The 15,823-nt window shown below is 37.0% G+C and overlaps 1 protein-coding gene across 2 annotated transcripts; it reads right to left on the reverse strand.

Moving 5' to 3' along the window:
* Positions 1-1,287: 1,287 nt before the first annotated feature.
* On the reverse strand, positions 1,288-4,490 carry PPDPFL (pancreatic progenitor cell differentiation and proliferation factor like). Of its 2 annotated transcripts, none has more exons than XM_072329846.1 (4): positions 4,305-4,490; positions 3,359-3,448; positions 3,169-3,268; positions 1,288-2,778 (listed from the first exon to the last, which is right to left on the reverse strand). In XM_072329846.1, the coding sequence occupies exons 1-4, from the start codon at positions 4,357-4,359 to the stop codon at positions 2,766-2,768; spliced, it is 258 nt and encodes an 85-aa protein (XP_072185947.1). In that variant the 5' UTR covers positions 4,360-4,490; the 3' UTR covers positions 1,288-2,765. The 2 variants fall into 2 exon arrangements, with proteins under 2 accessions (XP_072185947.1, XP_072185946.1); XM_072329845.1 differs by having other exon boundaries at positions 2,520-2,778; positions 3,169-3,271.
* Positions 4,491-15,823: the final 11,333 nt, after the last annotated feature.

The raw sequence follows: 15,823 nt of genomic DNA on the forward strand, positions 1-15,823 counted from the left end.
GTTACATGTGTTTGTGTGTGTCTGCGTATACAAGAAACAAAATCTCATTAACACTTCTATCATGAATCAGCCTTTAACTGAGACCGAATAACTATTTGTCAAGAAACCAGAATGCTACTTTTAAAAGGAAGAATTAGTAAGAACATAACTAAACGTGAGGAATTGCCATGGGGTAATGAGTTTATCCCTCTAAATGTGCTCAATAAGAAGCTCTTATCTTTCTTGATCTGAAATAAAACATATAATAGGAGCTGTCTTTTGTCTATGAAAATATACTATTACCAAAACTTACAGACTACAACTTATGTTTTCTTTTTGGAAAAGAAATGAAATCACATTATTGACTACCACTACTGTAAATGAATTTGGGGAAAATGATCTTTTTCAGGTTCATCTCTGCATACCTAAGTCTGTGATGAGATTTGGGTCTAACTTACTACTAACACTTGGGTCTAACTTACTACTTACACACTGGCACAAGTCCTGCTTCTGTTGCTTATTTTTTCCAGGTGAAACTTAAATCAAAACAAAATTACCTGTAGACCTCCTAGCAGCAGAAAAACATCTTTTCTATTACAAATTATTCTTGATCAAACATTTGTATCTATCTTACCCTGATGAGGTATTGAAATCACATTCTTTTCTCATTTTCCTTATCCTAAGCTGGACTTAGGTCATATGGGTGTAATTTCCTCTTTATAGTTCTTTCCTGACTTATCTTTAAATCTTCATTTTGGTTTTGTCCTCCCACACAATTACATAATATTTACATTTTATTTGAGAAAATTGACATTTCATTGTTACCATGATATAACAAAATACAGTGGTTTTACAGCAAGCACTTTATTGTATTGATTTTCCATATCCCCTTTGCAATTAGTCATTAAGTAACATGGCATGTTATTTATTACAGTTGATCCATTGAAGGGTAACTGCACTTTGAAGAACTGGCACTAATAACTATGAAGTAGAAGTGGTACCACTTCAAAGCTGAGCTGATCACAGAAGAAGATGATGAAAATGCCATGAGGACACTACTCCAGAGCAGGATTTTTCATCACTATGGCACCATTACGTCAACAGTCCTTCATTGAAGCTTAAGCAGATGAATTCAGACATAGAAAAAGGGGAAATGGTCTTAAACTGAGACAGGGGAGGTTTAGGTTAGAGATTAGGAGGAAGTTTTTCACTCAGAGGGTGGTGACACACTGGAACGGGTTGCCCAAGGTGGTTGTGGATGCCCCATCCCTGAAGGCATTCAAACACAATTCAACACAAACAATGAATACCATTTGTATTAGAGACCCAAATTAAGTACTGATTAAATCTTTATTTATTTAAAAAAAAAAAATAAAAAATCACATACAAAAATAGTTCATTCTGTACACTTAGAAGTACAATGATAAAATTGCACAATGGTGATAGGGGAAAAAGGTATAACACGGAGATCTGAGGATTCCTGAAACCATGCTTCCATCATTGCATTCTTTTCTGTTGTCATAGGATAAACATACACTGCCTATACCAAAACCAAAGCAGTCACTTGATACACTTCAGAGTTCTAAGCATTACCATGACAACGACTAATATATAATTTAAAAAAATTTACACTTACATTGATAATGTTTGCTATTATTGCTTCATCAGTGTTGGGCAAAGGCCAGGTAGATTTAGTGATGGTAGATTTAAATAAAATTGCACAGATAAACACATAGAAGCAATGTCATTCCAGCCAAGTATGTTATTTTCTATGACCTTTGGTCCATTTTGGCCATTCCCAGTAGAACAAACAATCACCTACTGCTTTGCAATGCTGAAGACAAAATGAAAACATACTACAGTGTATTTTAATAGCATGTATCCTGACAAAGGCAGACTTTGTTATTAGCATTAATGTTATCACTTTTAGTTGAATACTTTGCTAGCTCTTACACCTTACAAATGAAACTGATGGACAGAAATGAATGCTGATAGGATTAGTCAATTGAGAACAAGCAGGTCTTTAAATGTAGCAAAGGTGAGAGTAATTTGAAAGTAAAGCAGAGTTATGAATATCAACCCTGACTGAGATTACTCATCTGCTTGGAAGATGTCAGTGTCCATTATGACTACCTCTCTGCTGTTCTGTCCTCAAGTATGAACATACATATATGTGAATGAAAAGTCTATCTATGTATTTGTGGTTGGGATTTACACACCCAGCAAGCAGATCATTCCTTCTCCGTGTAACTGGGCTTTCTGAAAGCAAAGCTATTAGCAAGCATCCTTGTGATCTCTGATTCCTATAACTGAACAGTTGGTAGAATATACACACAATACAGTAGAGTAGGACTGATCTGTTTGTGATGCATTTACAGCAGTGAAGGTCTAAAGAGCTGGTATCTTAACAGGTAAAACTTCAGGTAAATAATCACCTATAGCGAAGCCATTCCATACACATACTTTTCAACCTATACTATCTTACTGTCTTTTTTTTTTTTTTTCTTAAGTATCCAAATGAGTCATCAGGATATTTAATCCAAGTAACTTTCATTAGAGTCATCTAAAATTATAGCAACTCCATAATGAAGACAGTAAACTATGGACATGTCCCGTATACAGTAGTTTTTAAGCTATTGACATCTTTTGAAAGTACACCTTTCTTCCCTCCTAAAGGTTTTGTTTTCTTCTTGCAACTGAACCCAGACACTCAGAAGATCCCAAGCCTCTTGGAAAAATAAGTCCATGCGCAGTATCTCAGACAGTAATCCAGCTTGCTTTCATATTCAGCTGTTGGTACTGCAGAAATATGGATTCAAAAAGGTTAGGAGTAGAATTATTGTATTTTTGGCAGAGGAATTTATCTGCATTAGTTTTGGTTTCATTCATATTAACTTTTTAATATAAAGTGGAAATGCATAAATGGGAGTACAAGTGCAGTGGGTAGAGGATTAAATAACTATCGCTACAAATGGCAGTAACAGTCACTATTGTAACATATAGTGTGAGTTCAGCTTTTACAATGTAAACATGGGCAGCTTCTAAGGCCATACATTTGCGGAATGTTTTATTTAAGTCATCAAAATAGCATTGTGATCTCAGACTGTTCTAGCCTTATTTAATAGCACTTTTAACAAAGGAAAAATGAAATGGCTCAGTTATCCCCATCACCGCAAAACCAGGACTCACCTGCTTGCTGATAGTGTTTTTCTGCCAACAGTTGGTGGAGATGGTTCACAGTGGAAAAAGCTTTTTATCCACCAGCATTTATCGAGTAATTCAGGCAACCCTGCTGAAAGAGGAGCAGCCCTTGCCATTAGACACTCAGAATAACAAACAGGTGAAATCCAGAAGACCGTTTGGATGCAGAGAACAGTACCTTGAAATGCTTTGTCCTGTTCTGCAATGCTCACAGGATTGGAAAGGCAGGAGGAGCTGGAAGAAACGTTGGATTCCGAGTTCTGCCTTGCTGTTCACAGAAAAGAGGGACATGTTTAATAAAAAAGATGGATACATTTCCACGCCAGTTTCTCAGAATTGCTGCCATCTCAGAGAAAGTAATCTAAAAGATAAGCTTAGCAACAAGTAGTTTGCTACAATGTGACTTAAATATTTTATGTACCATTTCACTATGGTTGTCCAGTTGAAAGCTTTGACATAAATTGATCTCTCATCACCTGAAAGCACACTGAGATCTGTTTGTCCAGCTTTCACTGAAATTAGTGATGTGCCTTATGATGATCACATATACACTGTACAGGAGTCAAGTGAAAAAAAAAAAAAATAAAAGAAGAAGAAAGGGAAAACTCTAAACTTCTGTACTTTCCATTGTGATACAACTAAGAGTACCATCCTTGCATTACTGTATAGTGAACTGTCTAAGAGACCTTAACAAGACCAGGTGCACTCTCAAAGTATTTCATGTATAGAGAAACAAGAATGTGTGCTGATTATGCATTCTGTCTAAGCCTGCAAACACAATATAAAGTACAGCTTGAAGCCAGGATTTGCTGAGGTAATGCTTTGTCAATGTCACTGTTTATAATAAAAAGACTGATACTGTGTATTCTTAATGAACTATTCTACAGGCAGAAAAGTGTACATGAATAACCAGAAGCAAATACTCATTAAAACTGCAGCTCCTTTATGGAACAAAATCACACATATCCCCAAGCAAATAATAATAAAATAAAAATGATAACTAAAAACACACATATAGCAAAACCCCACTCTTGCCTCCAGCTCATTCATCTGAAATCCTTTCTAACTTTCTCATACTGCAACAAACTCGGAGGCTGGGGGGCTACCGGGCCCTGAGCACTTACTGCGGTAATACTGGTTCTTGGCCAGGAGGCATCCGGCTGAGGGTACCGAAGCCATGACAGCAAATAGAATGCTTCTCTCGGTGTAAAAGAAGTAAAGACGGCGCCCCCCACTCCGCAGTGAGTGCCGGCCCGCGACCCAATCGGCCCCTATATGTGTCGCGGGCGGCTCGCCCCGGGGCAGTGGGACGGGACAGGACGGGATGGCAGGGGTCAACCCGCCCCGCTGCCGCCAGCCCCGTGCCGGGCCCCGCCCGCATCCCCTCAGTGCCAGCGGCAGCCGTGCAGCACAGACGGGGGGTGAGAGTAGAGTGCAACACAGCCTGGGGAGTGGGGGACGCGAGGGGTGTCCTGTACCTCCGAGCACAGTGGATAAAAAGCTTTGTTTTGTTTTGTTTTCCTTTGTTTTGCTTTGCTTTGCTTTTCTTCCCGTAAGTAAATGCCCAGCTATTTAACTGTATTGGTCAACCCTATCCCACGGCAAAATCTGTCCTATATTATGCTACCTCACCTGACAGTTAAGGTCGGGCTGGACAGGGCTCTAAGCAACCTGATGTAGCTGTGGATGTTCCTGCTTATTGCAAAGGAAGTTGGACTGGGTGACCTTTAAAGATCCCTTCCAACTCTAAGGATTCTATGATTCTTTCAGAGTGGTGAGCAGTGAGCCTGCGCTCTTTGAATTGCTCCTGATCCATAAGGAAGCATTACATCACTTCTATCACTTCTATTTGTCTTTTTTTTTTTTTTTTTTTTTTTTTTTTTTTTTTGTTAACATGAGTTGTGGGTAAGGACACAGCCGTGGGCAGTGCGTGATCCCATCTTACTGTGACTCATTTGACTGCCTGAGCGCTGTGCCTTATCTCAGATGATAAGGACATAGTTCACAGCAGCTCCTCACCTGCTTGCATGGAGAATAAGCATGCTGCTGGGAGTATGCATGTAGGATCAGACTCATAAGCAGGCATGCCAGGTGAGCATAAGGTACCATATGCTTTCCTGGGCCTTTCCATCAACCTCCTATCAGAACCCAGGCTTTCCTAAGCAAAGCTAGAAGGATTACCTTTGTCAAAACTGCAAGACTGAAACAGAAAATGGTTTGCAGCTTAGCTGGTAATAAGCATATGTGTGAATTACCTCTTATGTTTATCTTGTTATGTGAAAAATCTCCAAAAGCACAGAGCATATTACAGGTGCTTTGATACACCATTCAGAGCATATGTCCCTACCTGCTGCTGCAGCTCCTTTTTTTTTTTTTTTTTTTTCCCTGAATATCTGAAAGTAGCTCAACTTCCAACTTACTTACTCTATCAGCCACCTCTTTTCCTGTCTCATTATGATTCCCATTTTGAGACTTGTGTTATTTGTGGGCAGTAAGCTTCTGTACCACCTCATCACCAACATTCACCAGCTCTGTGAAATTTTGCTTGCTTCATGGCTGCATGTGTATTATTTTACTATAGTATTTTGCATGGAAATGACTAGGAGGCATTACTTACAAAACAAACTGCATATTTTCTTAAGTTAACATGTGGGAATGCTGAGATTCAAAGAAGTGAAAAGAATCCAGAAAGATTTGGTGTCTTATTTGAGAGAAGCCTAGGACTTGATTTTCTGTAACAATTTAGTTCTATGCCACACTTCATTTACCCGCTTACAGCTCTCATTGACTTCAGATCCAGATTTAAGTACTCAGTACATCAATAAATTAGATTCTTACCAGACTAAAAAAAATTGGTTAGGGGCCACCTATAATAAATTTATTGTAAGTAACACACATAACATCAATTACAAACTCAGGGGCAAGGTTATAATTTAGCTTTCAGGACAGCAGTCAATTGCTTTAAATTCTGACCTGTTCTTTTCTCCTTTGGAAGCCTTTTCTGCATTCACTACTGACTTTTCATCTTCTGTCATGAACACCGTAGAAGTCCTATGGAATGTCCTTTAAGATCTCTCTAGCTTCACAAGTTTCAGCTCATATCCATGTTCCATGCCTAAAGAGGCAGAGATCCTGTGAAACAAAGGGTATGTAATCACAAGCTAAATGTAATCACTAAAAACAGATATATAGAAGGAGTATTTTCATCTTTTTGACTAATACTGTGACCTTAAAAACTGTTCCTTTAACATTTGCTTGTGCATAATTTTAAAATAAACCAAACACTGAATTGTATGTTATCCTATGAATCATGGATACTTTTGAAATGTATAACTTGGATCTAAAAATTAAATTCATATGACACATGAACTAAACAAATCTCCCACCTAATCCCACACATTACCTGGTATGACCTGTTCTTAGACATCTCATCTACAACAATGAGAACAGTCTATTTTGAGCTTTACCTTGAAGCTGACCTGTAAATTATTTGCTAGAAAAGGTTTATCTAATAAACACAGCTACTCTTTCAGTTCTTGGAATACATAATCACAAAGCCCATCTTTTTCAGGAACTTGTTTTGGGTGTTTTATTCTATTCACTTCTGTGGCCACTCTTAAAATTTTCCTTATTGCTTAGCTTTGTGGAAGAGTAATGTAACATCTGAGGTCATACAGCGTTACTTCAAAGCTATGTCCCCTGAGTGACTGTACAGGTATTGACTTCAGCGTCCAGAGAGAAGAGAACAATTTCAGTGGCAGTGTCCTTCCACACAAATATAAAGGAAGGTGTCCTTTTTGTCAAGTGGAGCATTCCCTTCTCCCCACCTTCTCAAAGAGCAGATTTTGCACATCTTAATTGTCCAGTCTTGTTGCCTGCTCACAATTAGCATTTCAATCAAGTTTGTACTGAAATTTTAAGTCACTTTTCTTTAAAGGGAATTGGATTTTAATTTGATGGTATGAGAATCCATTAGAAGAATGGATTTCCCTGTGCAGGACTTTGTAATACGTGCATTAACATTTTCAGATCATTTCTTTCTCATATCTTTCAATAACTCTAGTTATTCACTGTCTCAACAATTTGTTTTACATGCTACGATTAAGAGTTATTGAAAGAACTATATATAAGGAGGCTTGCATTAAAGAAATTAAGTAGCTCCATTATGTAAACAATCTTTGCTGTGCTAAACCTAATGATCAAAACCTGTTGGATTTGTTAGCTGTTTCCAAGGAGCAGGGCCACCGTTTACCTTTTCCTTGATTCGTTTTACTCTTCAAATATCCCTTCAAGCCAGACAGGAAATGTGGCCTATCAAAAACGTGATAGTTTGAGGAACAGATGAAGAATTAAATGGCAGTCTGTGAGGTAGCAAGGGGATGAAATTTTTTGTCATGTGTAACCTACAAAAGAGACACAGAGACATAGAGTTGCTTGATGAGAGACTGAGAACAGAAGGAACTGCAAAAGCAGAAATTGCAGTGGGGGGCACCAGTGCAAATCATCAGCTCTCTACTAATGACAACTCAGTCACAAAGAAGTTGCTTACTGGCAGTTTTGGCACTTCTCAAAAAAATATTTTTAATCCTTAATTTTCTAGTTATAATTGTTAATATTATGGAGAAAAAATACTTCATCAAAATTATTTTTGTTATATTCATTCTCTTTGTGCAAAAAATTGAAGTTTTTGTCTTACATTGTTGTTGTTTTTCTGGGAAGAAACCACAGCAGTCTCCTTGTAAGTTAACACATCCATAGAGATAATACTGAAAGAGTAAAAGCTAATGTTTAGATTCCATGCAGCAAACCTTTGAATTATACATGTTGGCTGAAATGCCAACAAAAGTAGGAAAGACACATCTTTTGACCTGTAAATGGAATTGCCAAATACCTTATGCTATGTTGCTACAAAAATAATGCCTCCTATTTATTTCAATAGAAACTACAACAGAGACGAAGAGTGTAATAACACTGTTTGAGAGACACAATCTCAGCTACAAAGCACTAATTTTCAACAATAGGCATAATCATTAGCTACACATTTTCAGCAGGGGTTTAAAAAGCCTGGGTGCTGTGCTAAAAAAATCTGCACCATCAGTGAATGTCAGTGGGTGTGAGTGCCATTTTTTCAGAATGGAGGAATTCAGAGACACACTTTTGCTTCATACTCAATTCCATGTCAGATGCCACTTTGTCAGACTGCCCCTCTGCTGCCATCTGTCACATAGCAACAACATGTAACAGAATATCGGTGAGAAGGTTCAACCACTACATCCGTACTGCTAACATCTGCCTCTGATGTCATGGGCCAGCATAATAAAACAGGAGGCATTGCTTTTGGAGCAGCCCTCATATGCTGCTGAACTGTTGATAAAGCTTTGTGCGCTTACAGATAAATATATCAAGTTTTTGAAACTGGTACAAATTTGTCTTTTTTCAGTTCTCTGTCCCAAGGAATGCTACATTTGTAAGAAAACCAACGCATTTTAATGTGTGTCATTTTAGCTTTATCTTAGCATTTAATTAAAATGTGTTTTTCTTTAGATCCAGATAAAACAAGCTGCAAAAGCTTGATTAAATTCTACCAGCAAACTACATTTTCAAGGCCTCCTACGAATTTTTCATTTCTCAAGTATTCCAAAGCAAAAACTGTAAGGTCCCAGCATCACAAGATAGAGGAATTTAATTATATTCTTAAAAAATAGAATATGCAATTTAATAGAATGTAAAGGAATAAAGTGAAGTTGAATCATAGGTATGTTAATATACCCCTTCAGTATATCCCTGGGGATTTTAGTATCTTTGTCTATTTTGATTCAAATCTATATTTTATTGCATTTATTTTATCTACTTTTTCTGATTCCTGTAAACAGTACTGAGCAACTATATTAACTAAGGTCACTTTAAATATTATTGATTCTTCTTTTCTTTTATAGACACACAGCAGTGCAACATGAAATGTATACTTTACAGGAGATGCAGTAAAATAATGTTAGGAAGCATTTTGTTATTAATTTAAAAGAATGCGTGAAAATGCAATTAGGAGGACTATATAAATTCTGAAATTCACTGCATCTCAGGCAGTTCTTAGAAATTCAAATATACATTTGAGCTGCACATCAACTTTATGCTGAAGACTGTTCCCCACAGCTCTTGGAGCCTTCTGAAATTACAGTTGTGTCTGTATAGACAAGATATATTGATATATTTCTAATGTTGTTCTCAAGTCCCACTGACTGCCTCCTAAGCATGGTGTACACACAGGCTCTGCTATGATTCATTTCTTTACTTATTCTTTTTTTGTCCTTGCAAGTAGCATGGCCTCAGCCTCACCACACTGGATTCAACCTGACACCTCCACTGCTCTGCAAGGACATCTTAGAAGGTGCTTATAGCCTATCATTTACCATAGCATAGAGACACCATTCCTCAGCACTGAGATGCGATACTTTTGGCATCCCCATTTCTTGGCTAGTTGCTTTGTCACCAAGCCAAATTCTCAGAAGAGAGCAGTATGACATGCAAAAGGAAATAAATAAATAAATAAATAACAACCTCAAGGAGCTTGTGAACAAGAAGCACATATTCACAATTTTGCAGCTGGAAAATTTCCCATTCATCTAGCAACAGAGCTGGCAAGGGCACCATAGAACTCTTTCAGATTTAAGACGCCAGAAATAGTATAATTGTATGTTCAGGTTAGAACAAACTATCAGGACAGGCTATGTTATGAGATTCCTATATGGTGAGTCAGCTATGCCAAGTTTCAGATGACACTGGCCTTTTTGATGTTGGTCACAAGTTCCCTTGCCCCTGATCTATCTCCAAAACACAGAATCACAGAATCAGATATTGGAGGGACCTCTGGAGATCATTTAGCCCAACCTTTGCTAAAGTAGGTTCCCTAGGGTGGGTTACACATGAAAGTGTCCAGGTGGGTTTTGAGTATCTGCAGTGAAGGAGACTACACAACCTCTCCAGGAAGCCTGTTCCAGTGCTCTATCACTTTCAAAACAAAGAAGTTTTCTTCTCATGTGCACAAATAACACCTGTGCTAACATCATTCTGAGTCCAGTGAGGGTGGTTAGAGCACTGGAGAAATGTCTTCCTGCTAGGTCACATAAGAAAAAACGTCAGCTCTGCACATACAATTGTCCTGCCAGTGTTGAAATTGTTCACACAGCATTGTTTTTTGGGAAGCTTCAAATCATACACTGCTACAGGAACTCATTTCAGCACCTGAAAGCCTCATTCAGGCAGCTCATTTTTCTACCATGATGCCCTTCTACATACTATTTTCATCTTCTCTGGCAGGTAAGAAATGGAATTCCCTGCTGGTAACATTTTAGAATTTCTTGAGAAGGAAAGCAACTGATGCAACACAATGGCAAAGAAGGAAGTTGTGTAGCATCACAGTGCAATAAAGCATGATCTTGTCCTGCTTATTTCAAGTCTCATCTGTCCTTTAGAGCACTCCAGTCCTCAGAAGTCAATTTGTATATAGATGACACTGATACATCACATCAAGCCTGGTACAGTTTCACACTGTGCATAATATGCTCTGAAAAGCACGGTGCAGCTCCATAACCAATAACTTCAACAACACAGCTGTTTACTGCACTCTCATGTTACTGTTTCCATCTCCACAGTTACTGTTAGTTGAAGGACTTTCACACAGGCTCCGGCAAACCTCCCTCTGCAATTTCAGTGCCGAGTCTTCTAGCACAGCAAAAGCTGGTACACAGTCCCATTCAGACAAATTGTGGTGTTTTGCCTGATAAATCCAGCATATAGGCATTAAAAAATGTATATAATAGTCATTGCCACTTCCTACTTGTGTGACAACACCTTCCCTAAGAGCAAAATAGTGAAAAAAGCCAAACTATAAGACCCTTTTAGACTCTAGACATAACCTACAGACATTATATTTCTAGTTGGCCCCATGAAAATTCTAATGGAAACAAGCTGAATACTTTTCAAAGTAAGAAATGCTCTGCATTCCAGCATGACTCCAACTACCAATGCATCTCAGTAGTAATGAAGGAACAATTGACAGTATTTACTGTATTTGAGGAAAAAAAACAATAGTTTTGCTCAGGTCCTCTCACTTATGCATCCACATGTTTATGCCTGAGAAATCTTTTTTATTTGGTATGTGTGTCATCTGCTTAATCAACTTGTGTTTGGCTATATACAGTGTATCTTATCTGCATGCTGTTTTTTCCTATCTTGCTTTGCTCGGATTTGGTCTTTGACTTAGTTTTCCATCCTGCTGTTTGAATAAACATGTTTGAACTGTTGAAGGCATTTTGATCTCTCTTGTTTTTATGATTAATTTTGGGACTCCAAAGGCTTTATCTCTTTGCATGACCAGCTGCTGCAAGGCAGCACAGCCAGTTCCTGAGGAGTTCAGGGTCCAAATCTAGAAAACAGAATGAAGAGAAGAGGAACTCCAAAAGGATAAAGGCTTTCAGAAAAGGAGAAAACAATGTTGTGCCAAGTTGACATTGTGCTTGTGAACCTGAAATTTTGCTTGGGCAATATAGACTACACAACGTTGCAAAGAGGCATCCTTCTCAGGCATACCAGGCTCCAAGATCTCAAGGCCTTTGGTTGGGCAGGAGGAAGAATGATTCTCTTTCTGTTCAAGGCAGAGAAATGTTTTGATTTCTCCTTGATGAAATGTACTAGAGGGAGATGAAGCATTTTACCCATCAATCTTGGACTACCTAATACTTTCATCACGTTTATCTACGAAAACTGAATCATACCAAATGACATGACGATGTCTAATACCATTTTATCATATCAAATATGATGTAGAATCAACAAAATGGATGTTTAGATTGATGTGCTTCTAGTGGAAGTTATCTGGGAAACTCATATTACAGATCTCTCTTCTTCAAATTATTAAACTCTGTTTAATAATAATTTAATTCAGAAGATTACATACAGCTACTTGACTCAAAATATCTGTCTCCTTGCCTGCCTTGCAGAAGTTTCTTCCGTTTTTCTCTGACAAATGAGAACTTAGGTCTGAATGGAGGATTGCTATTTCAGAAACCCAAGTATACTTGTATTAGAGTTTTTCTGATCAGGTTCATTGTAGGTTTTCTTACCCAGTGTGCAAAACCTAAAATTAGACAAGGGTCTATAAAATACATTCAGTAGTGTAGGCAAAGTATAACACAGCTAAATTACATTTTCCTTTTTAACTTCATTTGTTCAGTGTTTTTTGTACTCCTTATTAGAATATCTTGTACAAAGTGTTGTGTTCAGCCACTAGTTTACCAGTAAAATGAATGATAGGCATTCTGTCATTTATCTTCATACTATTGAATTACAGCATTTGTTAAATGATTTTTACAAGGATCAGCCTCATCTGTGCTCATTTCGCTTACTCCGCTTAAGTGAAATCTTTCCTTCCATTTTGCTTGTGATGTATTTAAATTAACTACAACTTACTGGAGTGAGTTCAAGTCCAACAGATCTGTTATAAATTTGGAAATGGAAGGCATTTCACACTCTGTGTGAAAATTGACATTTGGCAGAAAATTGGAATTGGCAGAAAACTGGAATTGGCAGCAACTGAAAAGGTACAGCAAATTCTTATGCATGAGATCACAGATTAGGATTAACAGTGATTTGTTCCCTCTGTCCTTCTTCCTATTTCCCATCTTCTCATATTTGTGAAAATCAAATCTTTCCCTTTGAAAAACTTTGTTGCCAAACCCACCAAAATCATAGAAGGCCACTGAAGCCACTAATGTGTGATAGCTACTAAATATAGAACATTTCAAACTTTCTAGTGGATTGGAGAAACAAGGTGAAAAGGTCATTTTGTGAAGAGCAATTATCTGATTGGTAAACACTTGGGAATGTCCTGGCGGATATAACATAAGACATATGCCTATCTTGTGGCAATATTTGGAGTATTGAAATGTAACGACTGCCTCAAAGTATTAGGAATAGCAAATGCAGTGGAATTGGTAGTGCAAATGAGTTCAGAGATGGTCAAACCAACCCAACATATGAATTCTGTTGAAAGCCTCTAAATCTTCTAGACTGTTCTTTCTGCAAATAAATTGAGTTACAAGCCCATTACTGAGAAGTCTCACAGTGTCATAGATGCCTCCTTTGGAGACTTAGATAGAAAATGAAAAGATAAGTATTGAATAAACATCTGGGTTGAAAATCTGAGGATTTTTGTCTTCTGTGAGAGAATGATTAAAAAAAAAAAAAAAAAAAAAAAAAAAAAAAAAAAAAAAAAGGAATAAGATTACTGTTAAACCTATTTCAGTTTCCTGGCACCACTCAGTTTTAAATGACCTGAAAGAGAATTATTCTTCAAAGAAGACAAAGGAAATCAAAGGAAATGACTGGAGGAAACTTGGAGAAATTGACTGAACTGACAAGCTGAACAGCCTCTCCAATTGTGATAGGCAGCAGCACAGCCCAGTGACAAAGAAAATAAGAATTCATGAATTAATCTATTCCTTCATATAGAGAGGATAAGAAAGAAAAGAAAAAGAAAAAAAAATAAAAATGGCTACCATGAATGAGAACTAAACCAGAAGACTTTCTCAAAGTGATTACTAAGTGTCTTACACTTGATTGCTAAAATGATTTCCAGCTATAGACTGAAACAGAATAGATCACTGTCAGATCATCCCCACATGTAGAGTGAAATTTCAATTAGACAAACTTAGGCAAATGTCACGTCACAATTTTAAACTAAAAAGAGAAAGTTGAAATTAAGTATTTTCAGTGTGAACAGTATGACTATAAAAAAATACATGTTGTCCAAAGAAAAGAAAACTCAAACTCAAAATGACGTGAGGTGGACTAAGACTGTCCTTTTTCACAGTCTGAGTTAGTATAGCACAGTTTTATTTTCTTACTCTGCTTACAGTGTTGCAAACTGAAGACACACGATCCCTTCTGTACCACAAAGAAAGCTTGATATTCTGCTTGTTCTATTACAAGAGCCTCTGTAACATGTGAACTTTGCCAAATATGTGGAAACCTACATAATTTTAAGGGCATGATCTTTTCTTCATGTGAGATGTGATGTTACAGTTCTACCAGTTTATATAAACTTGAAAATCAAACCAAATTTAAAAGAAAAGCTGACTGAATAAGTGGTTTAAGAATAATTAATCACTCAGTATTCATCTATTTATAAGCAAAATTGTACATAATTTCAAAATTTGTCTTTCTTTTTCAGTTTCAGTTTCCTTTTGCCTACCAACCATGGATAGCAATGTTTCTATAATGGAACTCATGTGTTCACCAAACACTGTGTTTTCTGAAATCTTTTCTGTGTTTGGGGAACTTTTATTTCATAGTTTGCCAACATAAAACTTTCTTAAAAATATATTTTTAAAACTTTAAACATGTCTGTACAGCACTGTGAGGTTTTCCTTCACACAGTTCTCTAAAACTTAACACAGATTGTCATGGCCAAAATGTACAATGCTGTATTTGAAACTGTAATCTATAAACCTACGCAGTACACAGCAATAACAATGCATACATCTTGTGATCCTGACACCTTAGAGGCTTTGCTGTGGAAGTGTATCATCTGCAATATGGACATCAGGCACAACAAAATCAAAGATAACAATGGCTCTGACTTTTACACGTACATTTCATTTCATTGAGAAAAACAAAATACTGAACAAAAATACTTAATGACACAGTACTACTACTGCGGTTGATAATGGAATGAAAATTGTTCCCTGCAGATTGCCTGCTCAAAAGGAGTTATAGATTTGTTGCTGCTGATAAGAAGTTACAATTTGCTAAGATAATAATGACTACATTATTGAATGATTACTTCTTACTATACTAACTGAACCAGACATTGTTCTTTCTATGTAAAATAGATGTTTGAGTGGGACCATAGATAAAATGCACCTGCACATCTATCGTTAACTGGATCCATCATTGGCAGCCTGAGCAAATGACTACAGACTAAAGAAATTAGAAGATAGTACCCTTTCACATCTAGTCCTACTTCTCAGGAGAAAGTATGTAAGATGGAAAATTTGTACAGTCAGTGTACACTTCTTTAAACATGAAAATAAGACCATCTGGCAAACTTATTTAGAAATGGAAATTCATTTTTCAAATGCTTTCTTTACTACCTTTAATTATGTACAAGTCCAATTAAATCCTTAAAGATCTAGTTATTATATACAAGTGAGGAATGCAGAGTTTTAAACTACTCTGTGCTTGTAGAAGCAAAGCTTTATTCAGGATAGAAGATGTGATCAAAAGCTCAATTATCTGATAAATTCTACATATCCTCAGTAAATAGAAAGTGTAAAGCTGTAAGAAATAACTATGGTTTCATGTTTGTGTCTTTACTTATTACATTTTGCTACTCTTTACATAACCAGTAAATACACTCTGATTGCTTGTGCAACCAAAGAAAGTTGGGAGGAAAAAATCTTTTTGTATATCTGTCTCAGCACAGATGCAGAAAATGGAGTATATGGATTCAGAGAGTCTAGAAATATCTAGAACTGGGTTATGCAACCTGTAAATTTCGCCTCTGCTTGGCTCATCTCACTTCTCTTTAGATTTTCCAGCAGCTCAGCTCTTCCAGATCAGCCAGGAGAGAACTTATAATCAGATA

This window comes from Excalfactoria chinensis, chromosome 2, assembly GCF_039878825.1.
Source record: "Excalfactoria chinensis isolate bCotChi1 chromosome 2, bCotChi1.hap2, whole genome shotgun sequence".
NCBI classification, from domain to species: domain Eukaryota; kingdom Metazoa; phylum Chordata; class Aves; order Galliformes; family Phasianidae; genus Excalfactoria; species Excalfactoria chinensis.